The sequence below is a fragment of the Corapipo altera genome, unplaced genomic scaffold (assembly GCF_003945725.1).
Source record: "Corapipo altera isolate COAL_440 unplaced genomic scaffold, ASM394572v1 47, whole genome shotgun sequence".
In the NCBI taxonomy this organism is placed as follows: domain Eukaryota; kingdom Metazoa; phylum Chordata; class Aves; order Passeriformes; family Pipridae; genus Corapipo; species Corapipo altera.
In genome coordinates this window covers 2,059,227-2,078,979 of record NW_020884897.1, presented here as the reverse complement: position 1 = coordinate 2,078,979, position 19,753 = coordinate 2,059,227, and the positions used below count along the sequence as shown (strand labels likewise).

General features: G+C 38.6%; 1 protein-coding gene across 3 annotated transcripts in view; it reads left to right on the top strand.

Moving 5' to 3' along the window:
• Nucleotides 1–19,753, top strand: part of NRP1 (neuropilin 1) — a 112,719-nt gene that overhangs the window by 57,934 nt on the left and 35,032 nt on the right. For all 3 annotated transcript variants that reach the window (XM_027648432.1, XM_027648430.1, XM_027648431.1), the window contains exons 6-7: nucleotides 651–806; nucleotides 3,556–3,722. In XM_027648432.1, the coding sequence (XP_027504233.1) occupies nucleotides 651–806; nucleotides 3,556–3,722 (323 nt within the window). The remainder of the gene's footprint in view (nucleotides 1–650; nucleotides 807–3,555; nucleotides 3,723–19,753) is intronic.

Genomic DNA, 19,753 nt, shown 5'->3' with positions numbered 1-19,753 from the left:
ACTTAAGAAATCCTTGCTCTTTTAAAGGGATTAAGATTTTACTCTTAAATTCTTTTTACACTGTTCTTTAATGTTGAACATATGGGCAAAAGACCTATGAGGGTGTGCTGAAAGCCTAAATAGAGGGGATAAAGAGTCATTGACCGTAGCCTCAATATGAGTGCAAAAATGTTTTTCAAAGTTTACTATAAAATTAATAGATTATCTGCAGTATTGAGCATAAAACCTGGCAGGCACTATTTGAACTCCTCTGAGTATCTTGTATACTGGGTGGGCAAATAAGGCCATTCAGTTGTTCTTGTCATAAATAGGTACTTCAATCACACTTTGGAAAATACTTGTGGTGTTTCGTACATGCAATTTTGTGCATCGCTGGCCTCTCTGCACACTTTAAAGGACTCTTTTAAATCTTGGTTCTTTACATTTTCAGAGGTTCATGGAGTGCTGTCTGGAGCATTTTAGAAGTAAGATTGCTGGGGTAGGATGAACAATTTACTGTTCACCGCTAAGTTATTGATGACATTGTCATTTTGAACTGTTGCAGAGGTTCACTGTTTCCTGCTGAGAGGCTCTCTTTGGGAGGATATTGTAGTGGCATCTATTGTTATAGTAGGACTGGTAGTTTACTATTGTATCCTGTCTCTTTGCAGTTGGCCCACACATCGGGCGTTATTGTGGGCAGAACAACCCAGGACGTGTCCGGTCTTCAACAGGGATTCTTTCAATGGTATTTTACACTGACAGTGCAATAGCAAAGGAGGGATTCTCAGCAAACTACAGCGTGTCGCAGAGCAGTGTATCAGAAGGTCAGTATTTATCTATCCCACAGAGCTTCTTGGAAACTACTCTCAGTTATGTCTTCTTGCACACCCGGTGTTGCCTGAAGCTTTAAAGAAACCTTAAATAAATAAGATGGTGGGGGAAGGATTGGCTCTGTTTTCCTTTTTTTATATCTTTTTTTTTTTATTATTTTTAAAAAGAACAGCTGCCCTTTGAAAAGCAGTGCAAGAAGCAGAATTCTCCTTACGGTTTTATTCCACAGTATTACCAGGAAGTGGGGATAATTATTGTGAAAAACTGTGCTGACCACGGGAACACAGGAATGCAGAGCAATTGAACACTTGCATTAAAACAATGAAACATGGACAATGAATGCACTATCCAAAACCTTCTTTTATTACGTGGAATAAGCTTTGATGATCGATTTCTTGAATAAAAAGAACCCATTTAATATATGTGCTCTTGTTAAACCATTTCATAAGCTGTCTAAGTTTTGTTCCCTGACTCATATTTTTTCCCCAGTTGCCTGATTTTCATGCTTACCCTTCGGACAGAGAATGAAACAAAGTGAGGAAGATACATGAAAAAACAGGCTGTGTTACATGACATCCTTGCAGATTTTCTTGCTCTCCTCAATGATAAATCACACACTTTAAATCAAACTCTCTCTTCTTTCTGTGTCTTACTGAGTTTCAAGCAGATTCACCCATATTTAATGTACTTGTGTAGTCAAAAAAGGAACAAAAGAAAAATGAGCAAACTGAAGTAATCCCTGTAACTCACACCCTCTCCTCCACTCCTTGCCTCTTTAACAGCTTTCTTATACATGCATAGCTAGGAAGAGGGAATGGGACACACCCAGCCTCTGTAGATGGGAAGCATCCTTCTCCATCTGTCTCAGACTGTACTTTCAGCTGGTTTGGTTGCTCCCTATGTAGGTGCTGCTCCTATCCCTTCATTAGCTAACACAGGCCACTTGGGTCCCCCTCTGTCCATCTCCTCCACAGTCACCCTCCCTGGGATGTAGATGCATCATCACACTGAAGTCAGAATTAATAATATCTGCTACACTGGTATGCCTTCAGCTCTTAAGCACAGGACAATAGAACAAAAGTCAGTGTGTATGAAAACCCTTTTGGATGATAAGAGGAAACATTTTATATGCTGTAGACTTAAGACAGAGTGAATCCTCTCACTTACTTTCAGCCACCCTTTCTCTTTGTGTTGTCAGTACAGAGAGGGTCACCTCCAGAGGCCAGCTCATTCTGCTTATCTCAGACATGTGAGATGTCCCTAGGAGGTACTTGTCCCTCTCAGTAGACTACAGGGAAAGCCAACATGTCTAGATCAAACTAGACACTTACTTTTTAGATATTTTATTATGACTCCCACCTATCGTGTTTTGCATTCTTTACAGTGGCTTATGGCTCTCCTTCAGATTTCAAGCAGAGGTTAATTTACTTTGAGACTTATACCCTAATGTAGTTCTGCTCCAGTACTTCACCCAAGGCTCCTAAAACACTGAAACAGCACAGATTTGGGGGAAAGGGTCATACGCCATGGAAAACGCAGATGACAACAAGTTTGATAATTCAGTTATGGGTCACTCTAAGTACAACTCCTATAAAATACCCTTTATAACATTTCTGAATGTAGATTTTTGGATTCCTGGTAAAAGATTTAAACACTTTTTGCAGAATATTTTAATTTTCATTTAAAAATAGGATTTTATTTTTTTTAAATCTCATTTTTCCAACTCATAGATGTTGAAACCTTCAACTCAGCACCCATCCCTCTGTTAGAGAAACATCAGTTCCAGAGAAGCTGTGATAAAAAGGAGTGTATATCCAGCTGTCAGAGCCTCCACTTCGCACACTGATATTTTACCTTAGATTTCTAATGAAGGAATTAATTATATTTCTGTAATATGAAGTCCCTGAACAGAAGCATAGGCACATGTTTGTTTCTCCTACCTCACTTCTGTCACGAGGGGAACATGAGCACCTGGGTGTGAGGATCTGTCTAATGCCATTGGCCTCTCTTGCTTTAGTAGAGGTTGGAGCCTTTTCTGAAGACCGAGAGGAGAATTGAGTCTCCGTGCCCTACTAGCCTTTCAACTCACTGTAGTGATTAGGATGTCAATTAATTCTAAATTATCTATATAATTTTTGTGTCAACAAAAAGAGATTGAATGAAGATGATCAACTTGTTTAAAATACACCACGTTACAGAAGAGGTGGTAATTCCCTTAGGTCAACAATCTTCTGGCCTGGATTCAAATTTTGTTGCTGTGTTTCACTCCAGTGTCTAGGATCCCAAGAGGATGGACTATTTTTTAAGCATTTTGTACTTTTTCTATGGAAGTAAATAGTTTTAAAATCAAATTATTTCGTACAGTCATGTAGTTTGTCTTTCCTGAATTTATGCATAATTATGAGATGGACATACATTGTTTTGTGTTATGAATCCACAGAAGGGTTTATGCTAGCCTAGAATAGAGAATTCTATTGTCCTATATTGAAATGGCTAAAATGCTGGGCTAAAAATATTTGTATAGCATTATTACTGCAGGAATTGCCATGGCAACTCAAATGACAGTATTAAGAATGACACTATAAACCCAATACTGCCTCACTTAAAGTTGCTAAAGTATTCAAAGTCACATAAAAATAAATTCTTTAGATATTCATATTCAAAGCAGGAAAATGTTCTCATTATTCAAAGTCTAAATCAAAAAGCTGACCATAATAATGATGGTAATTTATTTTTCTTCAGATTTCCAGTGCATGGAACCACTAGGTATGGAGTCAGGAGAAATTCACTCTGATCAAATCACTGTCTCCTCCCAGTACAGTGCTATCTGGTCTTCGGAAAGGTCCCGGCTAAATTACCCTGAGAATGGATGGACCCCAGGGGAAGATTCTATCAGAGAATGGATACAGGTAAAAAAATTACATTTTAAAGGTATTATTAATAATACTCTGTGGAGTTTATTGAATGTGGAAGATGAAAAAGAAAGGAAAAAATTAACACAGTAAAGTCCTTCTACATAATTTAAGAGTGATTGCAAGTGAATATCTCATATTCCCTATTAGACACACAAAAAAAGACTTACTCCCAAAGGTATAGAAAAAGAAAAGGTCAGGAAGATTAATTCTTTTGTTTCCCACATATATTGTTTTTTCAGTCTTCTGGGCACAAATAACAGAGATTTTGGTTTAGTGGAAAAGTCAATATTAGTTTAACATGCACTTTAAGTGGAATGTCCCAGTAAGCTGAGCATGTGCTATGTCTCTAGCTGATTACAGTTAAGCATTAATACAACACAGTATTTTCATGCACTCAGATTTCACCTCAGAAGACCTATGGGTCTTCTAGAACATGGTACACAGAATGAGTTCAGTGGTCTCTGCCGAGTAGCTATTCTTCCATATCCTTAAGCACAACATTCATTAGCAAGATGAGCTGCCTTGGCTTTGCCCTGTTAGTACAGGAGAAATCCTGCAAACATTTATTGCCATGAAGAGGCTCCTTGAGTTCAGTCAGTCTGTTTGGGCTTGTTTTTTAATATGTTTTATCAGGTCCATAGCTTAATGACACATGATTCCTGAACAGTTTAAGATTATTCATATGAATTACTGTATACAAAAAACCTATACTAGCGGGCAAGTATTAGCATCATTATATGAAAAAAGCCACTGATTTGCCTCAATTGTACATTGCCTTACACTGCTTAGCTGAAACCTAGATTCTATTTCTCTTGGCAAAAGCTAAGAGAAATGCTTGAGTATATTAGATCTATATTACTAATATTCAAAACTTGTTCATAGATTTTAAACATTCCTCCTGCTTCTGTTGTTTTCTATAGGAAATTACTAACTGACATATAAAAACAATGCCTTATTAGCCTTCCATACGAATGTTCACACTGGCGTTTCCTGTGAGGTTTGGTGTCTGCAAGAAAGCTTAAAAACATGTTGAGTAGTAGTTAGTAAAGGGAAGACAGAAAGGGAAATCTTTCATTTCTGATCCTTGGCACACAACGGGACTCTCAGGTGTCCTGCTTGGGGGCCCCTGTGCATCCTGAGCTCCTGGCAACGTGGTGATCCTGTACAATGGACCTAATCAGACTTCAGAGAGGTAAAAAAAGAAATCTGTTTATCCTTTTTCATTACTGAGGAATAAACATCAAAATCTCCTCAACCTTATCTAAGTGCAAGGCTTGTTATTAATCATTGCCGCTTGCAATCCATGGAATGCACATGGAAAAAGGGTGGAATGCATCAGAATCAAATTCCATGTGTTTCATCTGGTCGGAGGGCTGCCACTTTTTCTTTGTTTCCTTCTTTTCTGCTGTCACTTGCACATTTATGACTGGATAATCAAAACAAGAGAGCTAGTCAAATCTCATTCATGTGTTCTGTGTGCTTATTAACTTTATTAAGTTATGATAACTACATACCTATATATATAGCTTAATCCTTTCACTTAGAACTAGATCTTTCTAAGAAAAGGTTTCAAAGGACTTTTTTTAACCATTAACTTCTTTAATAACAGACACAACAGAATTCAGGATACTCCAGGGTTTATGCTTAAAACAGCTCAGGGTTCATCAGGCCTCCTGCCCATGAATTTCTCAGCCTCCTTTGCCTCCTGCCATGAACCAGAGTGCCCAGGGCCTGAAACAACCACTGAGCAGAATTTTTAGCAGCTTTATGCTGCCTCCAGCTACCACATCAGCCAAGAAGTTGGTCATCATTTGCATGCAATCTGCCCTTGGGCATCTCCTTCACTGCCCAAGGCCTATGTGAAGGGACTACTGTTAGTAGTTTCTACCACTCAACTTCGGTAGCAGAAGCAACCAAACTAAGTTCAGAGGTTGAGTGCACCATCCCCTGGCTTTTCACAAAGTACAACAGTTTAACTTATCTTTGGCTCCGATGCTTATTTATTGTGGTTTCATTCTATACTAACATTGATAATTCGAACTCCCGCTTGTGTTTTAAATGCTTTCCTGTTAATTGACAACTTGAGATGGGTGCTAAGGGCTTCAGACCATCAGGAACCTCAATAGCAGGGTTCTTGTGCCTGTGAACTGCCATCTTCTATGAAGTCTTGATGCCACTGGCAGTAAGTGCATGTTGCAAGTTTGTGTCTGGATAAAATATTGAGATCCCCTGTTTCCTCTATACAAATATCCTCGGGAACAGATGTTCGTCTCCATAAGAGCTTACAGAAAAACAACCAAGGACATGTAACTGATAAAATACTCTGAAATTCTCCAGAGAAAAAAAAATTGTAACATTTTATAAAAGGAGGAAGGCACGTGTATATGAAGGACTGAGGTCACTTTGTTCTGCTTTGTTGTGTGTGCTATTGTAAACTAGTCATTTATGTGAACTATTTGCTTTTGCACAGTACAGCATAAATGAATTTTTGCTGCACAGAGCAAGAACTCTAGAAAATATTCAACAGAAAGAAAAAAAGGTGAAGGATACAGCAATGCTGAACTTAGAACTTTTGAAGTGAAAATTTCTGCCTGTATGTCCTTGTCTGAAAGACAGAGATTGTGTATATCAGTTAATCATTAATTTTTTCACGATTGCATGTTTCCATACCTGCACACACACTGCAGCTGGTTAAATAGTGATGTCTACCTTTAAATTGATAATATGCATATGCAACTAGGGCATATATATGAGCTATGTACAGTCATACATGGGCAAAACAGCTTGAAAAAACAGCTCCAAAAACTAATTTCTTCAGTGTATCATTTTTTTGTATAAGGGAAATAATATAGTTCTCCTTTCCCTTCCTTTTACCTCTCCCTTGAAGGTTAATGTTCTTGTTAAGACAAAAGAAGCAGAAAACTTCAGTTAAGTATCAGCCAAAAGAGATTGGTATCTTTAGAGGACGTCTAGAGGGCATGTGATATGATTGTCTCCTTTGAGGTGTTGAAGTCTTTTGGACCATTTTGTTGAAAATAATTAAGAAAATAGTGTTGGCTTGTTGTTAGTAATGAATTTGCATGAATTCCATCTGTGGACCTGAAACCTATTCTTTGGTGGAAAAACTGGATTGCTCCTTTGTGGCTGACAGGTACAAACTACTGAGTCCATCTGAGTGCCACCTGCTTACAGGGCTCCGCTAAACCAAAATTGCATTTCCATTTATTTCTCAGTTGTTTGGATATAAATGTCAAAGCTTAGATTTAAAATTTTCATAGCACAGTCACACTATAAGTCTGCACAGTACTTTTTCCATTTTATTTTTACCCTCAAACACACTTTTTAAAATTGCTCGTCTAACTCGAAATTTGGAGTCATTCCTTAATCAGAAACAGAGTCACTCCAGATTGAATTTCTTCTTTAAAAACACATTAATAAAGTCTGTGGATTTTCCAATATGAATGGAATAACAATATGCATGAGGCAAAGGCTACCAAAAATAAGCATGAAGGCAGTTTATTGTCATATGAGTTGTTATTAACATCTCAACCTTAAGCTCAGCCTACTTGTTTATTGCACTTATGTTTCGCACACTTGACTGCCCTTCAGTTTGAAACAGCGTAATCTAAAATAAAAAATAAAAACAGACCTTTAATTTAATCAAGAGCAGAGAACTGCCATTGCAATGTAAGTCATTGTCCCTCATTAACGTATCCTTTCACAGGAAAAGTAGTATAGTGTTTCCATTTATGTAATCCGAACAACAAACATGTTAATAGGTATCAATTACCAGCCAGTTTCAGTGCTTAGAACCAGTAAGAAGGCCCATGCGAGGGTTTGACATCTGGTTTTAGTGAAATTGTTCCTGTCTGTGGTATTTAAAATTTAAAGAACTCCTGTTATTGTGCAATTGGGAATCCTAGGGGAGTACAATGTTAATGAAATCCATAACGTGCAGGGATTTTATGATTGCATTTTCAAGGCATTCCTTCAAAAGGGACAACTGATGTCTGCCATGGCAGCAGTAATTGTGTTTTTACAGAGTAGATTTAATGTTCACATTTAAGAACAGCAGTTACGTTTACACTCATCTGAAAAAATAACATGAAAAATCTCTATATTTAGGGAACTTTGCATCTTATTTCTGAATCCTTTAAGCAGAAGCTCCAAGCCATTGTGCATGGCAAACCCTTGCCTCTCAGGGATGCCCCAATGGCTTGTGGGCAGCAGCGCCCAGGGCAGCACAGGAGTCAGGGGAGCTCCAGGAGAGGTGTCTTCAGCTAAAGATACTTGAAACCCATGTGTGTGTGGTTTTGAGAGGAGACTGATTGCCTATTACCAGGGTCACTGGGAACCTCTGCTACCATCAATCCTCATAATGGTGTGGGTTTTCAAACTCACAAGGAGTAACACCTTCTGGGTACTTTTACTGCAGGATCTGTATGTTTTCTATCAAAACGTTTCTTATAATGCATATAACACAAATCTTTACACTCCCACGAGGCTGGATGATAGTTTCTGGGTGGCACAATTTTTCTCTTATCCTGTAACAGTGAGCAAGACCTCCAGCTTGCCCAGAGAGCAAAGCATGTTTGTTAATAACACGAGATCTTCAGTTCATATTATGTCTGGGGTTGGACAAAACCATAAATCCAGTTTTAAGAATCCTAGTATCAGATCAAAACTTTGCAGCCATAAACCAAAAAGCACTACTCTGCTATAAACACACTCTGCCAGTTCAAATTTGTTCAAAAAGGTTAACAGGGGGTTAACATAAATAGACATTACGCTCTGAATTTGGTACTATCTGTCATTCTGCAGCTGACATAAGGCCATACACTAAGGTGAACTCCTTGTTGTGTGTTCTGGGTAATTTGACATAAACGGCTAATCCAGCCCAAATTTATACTGCTGGAGTTTGCAGCGGGGCACAGACCTGGTATCATATGCAAACATCCAGACTCAGAGTTTGGCACGAGCAGCAGGTTTTGTCTGCCTCCCTCTGGCCTCTGCCTGCCAGTCTTCACTCCATCACCCATCCCTTTGGCACCTTCAACTCCTGCAGAGTAATTCTACTCCTCTAGAGCAGTAAGCCCTAGGAATACCAGCTGATCCAGTGCAAAATTCTCCCTCTGCCTCTTGCAGCATTTAGGGGTCTGAAGAAAGGCCAGAGAGGTAAGAGTAGGTCTCAAAAAACAACCTGGGAGATCCCCCTTGCCTTCATTGATTGAAATATCAGTTGTTTACTTAACACTAACTCTCCCTCCTGTGGAAGGAAAATATACTCCCATCGATTTAAAACATTTCTATGTATACACTACTTCACTAGAATTGAGAGGGGTGGAATTTTCCTTCCACATTTGTCTTCATTCCTTTACATTTTAACCTACATTCTTCATCATTTGCTCCTTTGTAAGCGAAACCCAGGAGCAAACATCACTGATATATACTGGTATATAGATTAATACAGGTTTATTCCCATATCACCTCTGAAAATAATCACAGTTCATCATTTAGTGTCTTGACGTTTTATCGGTGTTGTAGCTTATTTCCTTATCAGGTATTCACTTAAAAATATAGGCAGTATTTATGTTTGTTTAATTAACAGGTTTATTCTTACATCAGACAGCCATTTAGGATGACTTTACCAAGCTAGCTTATCTAAATATTTCACATGAAAGCTCAAGGAAGTGGAAGTCAACAATGCCTGTTATTTTTATTATCATTTCTGTTTCTTTTGGAGTTTGATAGTGAAATGCATCATGTTACTGCATAGAATAACATGAAAACTGGGAAATCTCATCCTCCCAATTCTCCTGGCCTTTGAAGGACTGCCTGAGAGTTCAGAGGCTTTGTGGTGGGGCTTGCCCATCATTAGGGAGCACACTGACATGAAAGCATAAAAACTGTCAGTCCTTTGTCTTCTCTACCACTTTAGAATACGAGTCATTAGAATACAAGTATTTGGTTCATGTCATTTTACAGTTCATAACTGCACTCCAGAAATCACAAAAAGCAGAGTTAGCTTTGTGTGGAAAAGTGTTACAGTTATCTTAACGGCCTTAACATGCTTTGCACATGGGCAAAGAATGACAAAAGAATATTCCTTTCTGGAAATCACAGCCAGTACAGACTGTGACACAGCACAGAACCGAGGTTAATTGACCCAGCAGGATACATTCGTACCTTTATTTACTGTGACATGGGAATAAATGGTAGAGTTTCACAAAGGCAAGTACTGAAATTAGACAAGAGGGAGAAGGAGAAATAAAAGGGCCTTACAAAGTATGAAGGTTTTTTGATTATTCAAAGTGCTTTAAGAGCTATTTTAGTACCAGAAAGTTCCCAGCCATAGATTTATCACTCTGGGGAGGCTGAAGAGATGCTCAGAGAACTGTGCAAAACCATTGGCAGCCTTATTGCTCCAGAAGTGCAGGTGCAAAATGCAGTTTAGAGTAAAATCCTCTCTACCTCCCTCTGACATGTTTCAGCATCAGCCCTAATACAGAGCGGAGTCCTGTGTGGCTTCAAGCAATCCTGCATGCAACATATGGAGGAGCAGCAGAAGTAGAGCCCCTCCGAGCTTCCACTACCAGCCTAATCATTATAATAGTTTCGGTTCTTTCAGAGGATCCATTATGCAGAGATCTGGGTAGTTTGTATATAGCTCTGTAATTACCTATGCATCCACTTCCCAGTCCAGCCCTACATCCCCTACACGGCTGCAAGACATATGGTCCTTTGGAGCTGAGATAGTGAATTAAAAATGTGTCCAGCAAAAACACTGATTCAGCAACTACTAAAATAATTTTGTAGATTTACCCCACTTTCACTAGTTGGTTCCAGGAGGTAAAGAAATTAAAATCTTTAAATTGAAACTAAAACTAGTTTTAAATTAACCGCCACAGGCTTGTTTTGTTTTGTTTTTTAAATCACAGCTTGTACTTTTACTTACTTTCACAGAAAAATTCTGTGAAAAATTCTGTACAAAATTATTCTTCTCCCTCTTTTGTTTTTGTTTTTATTTTTCTATTATTTGGGTTCACATCTGGCTTGACTCAGAATATTTGTTATACTTTGCTGATTTTCAAGCTGCCATCATGTCAAAAGAATCAGTTGTTCGTGCCATTCTACATGGTGTGGAAGCTCTCTCCCAGATGGCTTGCAGACCCCGTGGGGTCTGAGGCAGCTTTGCCCACCCAGCTACCAGGCACTGCAACACATCTGCTCCACCGCAGCCAGAACCCTCTGCAGATGTGAAGGAAGGTGTCTCAGAAGGAGATTTTTCTGAGCCTAGCAGAAATAATTAATCTACAAGACTAGGCAGGTGTCAAAGTGAGGGTGAGGTAAAGCTCAAGGCTAGAAGTTAAGTGGCTAAGGCCAGTGGCGAGAAGCACTGCCTTGGGTAGGAACGCACAGCTGAGGTGTGTTATAATAAGCAGAGTTATTACTGAGCTAAAGGTCTCTGTTCTCACGGGGCCGACCCTGGGCTGGAGATGATAGGTGTACTGCTGAGTGCTTTGCAGAGACAATTATGCATTTTTATTCACTCTTTCCACACCTGCACCGTAGTATGAAGCTATAGAGTTCATGAGTCCTATGGGCCTTTCCCCATCCCGGCATCCATGCTCCAGATTTTCTGTTGCTGAGCTATTATTTGCCTCCCCTGTCTTTCTGTCATCCTGCCTTTCTGTCCCAGTTTAATTCTGTTCTACCCATTAGGTGGCATTTTCACAGCAGTAGCAAAATAGGTAAAGTGGAAGGATAAATGAGATTTCTTCCAACTGGTAAATACCTGCCCTTCAGAAAGCAATTCGTCTTCTTTCAAAAAAAAAAAAAAAAAGTATATTTCAAAAAGGAAACACTTCATTTCATTTTGGCTTTACCTCTAATGTTTTCACTTAGGATTTTAAAAAAAAAGTCTTTAAAAAGGCATTGGAATAAATTCCAAAGCTGACTGACAAACAAACCTACTAGCAGAGAAAATACAGTTGACCAAACATTAAGCTGAGGTTTGGTTCCTCTGTTTTCAGGAATAATTGGCTTCTCATCAGAGAAGCACTGTTTACACATAACTTCCACCAACCAGCTGTAACTGTATAATCTGGTCTTTCTCTTCATTGCAGGCTTTTTTGTTGAACACTTCAGACCAAACTCATTTCTGGTGTTGATCCCCAGAAGCTGATGAAAGGATCAATTTGCTCTATCACATATAAAACCAGGGTGTATTTTAACTGGTCAAATTTAGGTTATAGATTATTGTACTAAAGACTAAAGTGTCTTTCAGCTTTAACAGATCCAGGAGCAGATTCTTCCATTGCAAATCCTACCAACTTGAAGCTATTGGCTGAAGGGTTAACATAGCACAGAATAATTTTTAAGTGCTCTTATCAGGCCTTAAAAATTACCTGTCCACAGGAGTGCTCCCCCCCTTTCATGATATGCTTAACTAAGAAAATACACCCTTGTCTTTATTTTAAAAAACCACAGCACTTAAAAATCAATCGCTTTGTTCTTTACATAGTTGAAGATAGAGTAACTTTTAGATAGGCTAGTGAGGGTACACAAACCAGGCATCATTAGCTGGCCAGAGAAACCCTGACAATGAAATCCCTGCGGCTGGAGTTTGAGTGTTTTGCTAAGGGAAGGGCAAAGCTGGGGACAGACAATCTCCCTGGTTTGTTTTAGCGCCTGAAGGAAGTTGTCTTGGCAGTCACTGGCCTGTGCCATCCCTTCTACTGTCCCCCTTCCTCCACCAGCACAGGACAAGAGTACCACTCTCAGCAGCAGGACTTCCAAATCACAACTTCAGAAGTATTTCATCTACCTGTTTGTGCATTTCCTCAGAGCTATGAGGGACATACCAGAAAAAGTGGAATAATCTTTGCATGTGCAGCCTGTCACTCAGTTTTCACCATACATTTACAGTACTCTCACCACATCATCTAACTGCAGCTACCTGATGTTTTTCGAGAAGGTAGCAGAAACTCATACTTTGAAAAAGTAGTGGCTTGCTTGGTGACCCAGTAGTAAGTTAAATCATCATACACAATGTGTATGAAATAGAAAATCGAATTTTGGTGCAACAAAACTGACAGTTCCATTTAAAAGAGAATAAATGAATGCAGACTGCTGTGGATGAATGACTGAATTAAAGAGACTGTGATGATTTTCCAAGATGAGAAAGCTGATCACAAGAAAATACATACATTTCTATGTGACACAGGTTATACGCCTACTCCAATTGCCAGTGAAATTAGGCTTAAAAAGTATTATGTCATAGACACTGGCACTTTTTCATGATTTTGCTGTGATTTTTTATAGAAAACCCAAAGTCTGAACTTTCAAAAATATCTGAGTGTAGTTATTTCCAGTTATTTCAGTGGAACTGGCTCTGAACACAGAGATTGCACTGTCAGATCTACCTACACCATCAAGGTGTACTGTCTGAGACAGCAGAGGTTTAATTTTGCATAGTGTATCATCCCTTGCTTAACAGCTTCCTAGCCATTAGCATAGGTATGCTGTGAAACAGGAAGAAGCAGAAGTTATTACTGTGTGTTTACACATGTAATATTTTACTTATATGCAAAATACCAAAATTATAAATCAGTAATAATTTTCTGCCTTTACCCTCTGATTTTAACAGGACAGCAGCTGGCAAAAAAAAAATTCTACAAAAGAACTTAATAGGCAAAATTCAGTGTTTTCTACCCAAACCCTAGTTATTCACATGTGAAGAAGTCTGATAGAGAAGCTTTGGATTACTTGTTTCCCATTTGTGCATTAGTTGCTCAGTACACTTAGGGGAAAGAAAGTCCTACAATTATGCCTTTTTCTCAGAAAAGAGTAGTTCTGCAAGTATTGCTATAGAGTTTCCCTTTTCTATAGTTTCTAACACAAACCGGGGAAGGTCACATTCAAACTGCACTAAATAGTTGTCTTCATTCCAGATCACAGGATTAAGCTGAAGTTTAAAATTAAATGTAAATTACAAATAAGTATTCAGAAAATGTTAATTAAAAGTATTACGTTCCTGACTCATTTATTGCTCAGCAAGGGTTCCTAAGTATCTTAGCTGGAGAAAGGGGCCATTCAAATTCCCCCTTTTTTTTTGACCAAGTCATTGTACATGTCTTAGGTTATCCATTTGCAAGTTAATGTAGTGCCGAAGCAAAGGTTTTCATTTTAAAGAAGTAATATTTCACAGCAAGGTATGTTCCTGAAAGATGTAAAACAATCTTTTTCTACAGCACTGGGAGTTAATCAGCCTTTCTTCACTGCTACAGAGAGGGTTTGAATGGCATAGGATGCTGATTGCTTAGATCCCAGAGCCTATAGAAAACCCAATACGATTGCATTTTCCTCCCTTTGTTATCAGAGTTTATTGTATCTTGGTGTTCAGGTTTTAAGTAGTTTTCAAGTAAGAAAAATAAATTAAGAAAAAGGTATTTTCTGAGTCTTCTGAATAACAGTTGTGTCGTATCAGAGCACCACCTGAATGCAAAAGGTGGAGCTTGCAAATGAATAACATAAGGATCATTCCCTATCACTGCATGTGCACTGGATGCATTTCACACAACAGAGAGAGCCCATTTCAGGGGAGCATTGCATTGCCTTTGCTTGTAAACCAAGCTTCTTCAAAGACCTACACTACAAGTATCACACAGAGCTCGTGTACCAGTGTCAGTGCTGCTCCCGGCCCACTTGCAGCATTTCTCTTTCACATTTGATCTTTATAGTTTCCATACTGGAGCAATTTGGCTTGCTGAATTCTGGAAATGTCTCCAGTTAAAATGCTAGTGTATTAACCTGCTGTACTGAGTCTCTTTTGTTTCTCTTTACCAGAGTGCTGCTTGCCAATTTTTACGACTACAGCAGATTTTACTATTCAAACAGAACCAGATGGAACACCAGTTCAAAGAACATGTCAGAATTAAATATTTCTTTTTTAATTAGTTGCTTCTGATTTATGCAAAAAAAATTAACATAAGAGTGGGAGAATGTGCCATGAATCCAGATGCAACACAGCCCACACAAGCATTATCTTTTCTCTGTCAGAGGCAGAGAGGCTTTTTCTTTCATTATTTTCTTGTCTTTTCTTTTTTCCTTTTTGTTTCTGGATTTCAGTTTTCTTATGCTTTCTGCATCTTTTCCTTCTTGAACCAGCTCCATAATGATGACTGAGTTTATCTTATGTTCATCAGTCACACTTTTTCATCATTATCTTAAATTCTCTCTCATAGAAACTGGTTGATCTGCTTCTAAAAAAAAATTATTGTACTCAATACTGCAATCCCAGCATCAGTAGCTCAACATGATAGCATCCTTTGACTCTAATCCTTGTTTTCAGTTGAGGGAATCTTTACACTTATGTTTTTTTTCTGCTGTGGAAAAGGACTTAAGCAGAAGGTCAAGATTGTGAGGAATATATATTTCAAATGCTAGAGAAAGTTCATTTCCCTTTTGCTGCCAAGAATTCCTGTTGCTTTGGCATGAATGTTTGCTCATCTCTTCTTTCATGCTTCTCCATTTTTGCCAAGTCACATAAACATTCACTGACTGGGGATAGTTGTTAAGCACAGACTAGAAGTTAAGCGTGTGATTAACTACTTTCCCTTTTGGGGCTCTCAGGATGTTGCTGTCGAGGTCAATGAGAAAGACTTCAGTGACTCAGGAGAGATCTTAATAACAGCAATATTTTCTCCGCACTTTCTTTATGGATCTGCCACAAGTATCACTGAGAATTTTGCACAAAGATCTGAGATAGTTTACAGGCTTAACTATTTTCACTTAAACCCAGGATGAATATTTACACCCTGTAAATAATCAGAGTTGTGCTCTTGTAGTAACTACTCATTTCAAGGATGAAGACTTTTGGAAGTAATTTTCCAACCAAATTAATTAAACTATTTTCAGAATTCCTACTAGAGCCTGTGCCATTTTTACTTAGCATTGTAATCTAATAAGTAAAGGAATTAAGTCTTAGTTGTATATACATCTTGAGGAAGCATGATTGGTCAAATCAAAAGCAATACTTAATAAAAAAATATCAACTCTTGCTTAATTAAATATTTGACAGAAGAACAGTGAAGCATCACAATAGTTAATCTGACTCAGAGCACTGTATGCTATCTAGGGAAATGACACGCTTCTCTAAAAATATTTACTTTGGTATGTTGTGTCAAGTGATGGATTGTACAGCTTTTCAAGCCACAAGAGATGCCCACAACAAAAAGCTTCCTGTTGTTAATCAAACTCCAGCACTCGGTCCTTTATTTTCTCAGGCTGTTGAACAGACCTACAGTAGGAGTGTTAAAAGCTGGCAAAACTGCTCCCTTGCTGCAGTTCCCTCAGTGACTGTATTTTATTTAACGAGGCAGATTTTCATTCTGAAAATAAGGTCTTCCATACGTCGACATGGTTATGTATGATGACAGGAAGCAGTAATATTAATTTCAAGCCGTGTATGTCATGTGTTGTTCTTTATCCAGCAGTTTGCTAAGATTTGCTACATGATACATTGTACAGAGCTAAATGTTATTTTTTTCCTTCTCTTTAACTGGTCTCTAGTAAAATGCATATGCCATCCCTTGCATATCTACGTCTTAAAATGTGTCACCTACTAACATTTTTGGGAAACAGTAAGACAGCAATAAAAATATTTCTCCTGGATGCTAAAAGATATTGCAGAATAAATAGAGAGGAAGTAATTCATATGTAGCTAGTGCCTTGCAAAATGCTCTTGCAGGAAAGAAATTAATTTCAGAAATAGGAACAAGAGAGGCTTTTTTCTACATGAACATTTCTCTCCTGGAAAAAAAAATTGCACACTTGAGATGCTCCTCATTTTTTCTAAGTTAGAGGCCCATTTCTATAGACAGTTCTGCTCCCACAGTTGTACTTATGAATAAAGACAGTCACACTGCAACACAAGCAATTATCAAAGGCTATGTTTTTGGATAAGACCCTAAGGCATCGTTTTCCAAGAGATATATGCTTTTTAATCAGAATGAAAGTGATGAAAATTTGAAAAAAGAACTAGCAATGTACTGCAGTTAGTCAAAGATGCAACTCTGGTCATGGTAATGAAATGTGTCAGTATTTCAGGTTTGGAGACATCTGCCTATCTCAGATCACAGCCATACAGCTTGTGGTAACATACAAAATCGCTTGTGTTCTCTAAAATAAATACCAGATGTTTGTTTATCATATGTGCAGAAAGTTAAATGTCAAATAATTGCAGGGAAATGCATTTGATGTTCATCTTCAAAAGTACTGAATTTCATCACCACCTCTCTCCACAGTCATTTTAATGTGAAACACAAGTTCTTGAAACAAAAAGAACAAGAAGGCCAAAACAAAAAGCTAGTTATTAAGGATTTGTGTTACTATCTATTACTATAGAGCCTGGATCTGAGAAAAACGGGTAGCCTCTGGTCATGTTAAAAGTTGGACCTTCTTTGGAGGTTCCCCTTTGACTGGAACTTACACAGAGAGTTGATCTCTATAAACATAAGTTTCCAAAATGTAAACCAAGTCCTATGTGTTTGGTCACACAGCCGTTCCAGAGCTACTACCCCCTGCATTGATTCGTCTGGAAAACATGGAGAAGAGCTGTGTCTTACCACAGCCACACTTTGCTACCTTCAGGTTCCAAGTGTTAATACAGTTGATATGGTTGAATTTCTACTCTGAGCAGTTCCTGTGACATTTAGAATATGTGTTTTATGGACAATATTTACATTTTATAGAAAGCAAATTTTTAAAAGACATTGAAACAAAAACCAAAATACATCACCAAGTGATTAATGAGAGTGAGCTTAACAGCCCAATAAAATGTGTCATGCAGTTTCCAAGATAGTCTTCTACATAATTAATTTCTATCACCTTACTTAGAGAAGAAGAGTAATACATTTAGAGCTTGATTTGCAAACATACTTAGGCACAACAGAAGGGTTCTCAGTGTTGCAATTCTGTTTGCATGCACCTGGAGAGGAGTGGTGCCTCTCTGGAGGCCACTGCAGAGAACTATCAAAGGGAGGAAAATGCCTTAAGCCCTACCTCTCTCCTGGACCTTTTCACTGACACAGAACTGAAAACTCCAAGAGACCCTTCTGCTTCTCTGCTGCTTAGCCTCAGCTTTCTTGTTTGCACTGCTCCTTTCTCACAAAATAACACTGATGGAGAAATATTATTCTTTTCTTTCTCTATCAATTTGCGAACAAACAGCCCCTGGCATGTGTCAAGTCTGAGGTTACAGCTTCCTTTTGCAAGGGGTTTAAAGCTGTGCTGAACACTACAGCTGTCAGACTCCAGGCACTCCAGGAGAGGACTGCTACTAACACAGTTCCAGTTTTCAAGAAGCACGTAAAGATTTGCTGATCCAGAGAGACCACATCTATCTGGAGAGGAGTTCTCCCTAACAAGAAGAGAGACATCCCTCCTCCAGTACTGTCTTACTGTAGTTTCTGTCTTATGTCAATTACTGAAGGCAGGAGTGCTAATGATGATGCCTTTCCTTCCTTGCTTGTAGGCAATAAATTAAAGGTCCTCTCAGAGTCTCTCTCTCCCCCCCAGTGAGAGAATCCTGCCATCTTTTCAACATGAAGATAGAGGTCTATATCCCTTGTGTGTTTAGGACTGAGCCCTGGGCAGTGAGATTGATGCTGTAGGATATTTGGTGCCCAGGAGTTAAGAAGGTGTATTGAATCCCAAAATTTGGGACCAAGCAAAATCTGGGGACCTGAAGTTTTCTAATGCGACGAGCCTGAGACACCTGAAGGATCTGTGACTGGTAGCAATTGTTAGCTCAGGCATTGAGTAATCAAACCTTTCCCTAAACCGTCAATGTTAAATTTTAACTCAGCTTCAAATACCTAGAACTCTTGTAATAGGCCATTGCTTGACTTTATTCACAATGAAGTACTTGCTGTATATTAAAAAGCCCCTACTAGAATAATTTCAAATCAGTTGGAATGGTACAGGCTTGGGACCCTAATCATTTCAAAACTGAAGAGCTGTTTCAAATTGTGAGAGAAGCAGATCATTTAAATAACTTAGCTCTGCACTCCCTCAGACTTCCAGATTTTCAAGTGCACTTCAGCCTGGAAGTGAATGAGGTATTGGACATAACTCAGTGCAGCACACTTTACAATCAGCAGAGTACAGTTTGGAGAGCATTTGAAGTTAAGCTGAGATTGCTCAGCGCAATGATGCCCAGATTCCCCCATTAACTTTCAGATTGCAACAGTCTAACATCTGAGACTCTCCAGTTGCTTTAAATCACTTGATTGTTTTTGTAAGGCTGGGATTTTTTTTATTTTTTTTAAGTCTGATTTTTTTTTTAATCGCACAAAAACAAAATGTTGCAGTATTTCACCCCAAAAGACAAGGGCTCTAAAAATGTTACATATAGACTTTACCAGCCTTAAAAACTGGGACAGGGGTTTTGCCCTGAAAGCCAGTTCTATCTGTCACACACAAGGCTGCTATTCTTGTGTTGGAGGACTCCAAAATGCCTTGTATATGACATGGGCATTGAGAGAGCAGACACTCTGTCCTCAGTGCCACTTCCTTCAGCCTTTTGGGAGAGAATGCAGAGCATGTTGATTTAACTGCTCCAGCGCCTTTGGATATATGACATACATCCAGGAAAAAGGATGCCTGTGGGACACAGGACACATATATTCTGCCTCCTGTTTACTTTGGAAATAATGAAAAAGCCTGAGACATTCATGGGACAATTCACTTGATAAGGGTTAATTCAACCTATTATTATCCTACTAATCTCTGGACAAGTGAAGTTTAGGGGGATAAATTACTCTGATTAATATTTTGTGAATAGTGTCATTTTATCATGAAATTAAATGGCTTGCTTTAGGAAACAAAGAGAAGGTTCTAGCTGTAGAGAAATAGGGTGAAGAATTTGATTTTAATTGGTTTGTTGTTACAGCTAAAAAAAGGGCTGTACAGAAATGTCAGGCATTTCAAAGCTGTAGTCACCAACCTGAATATGAGAAAGT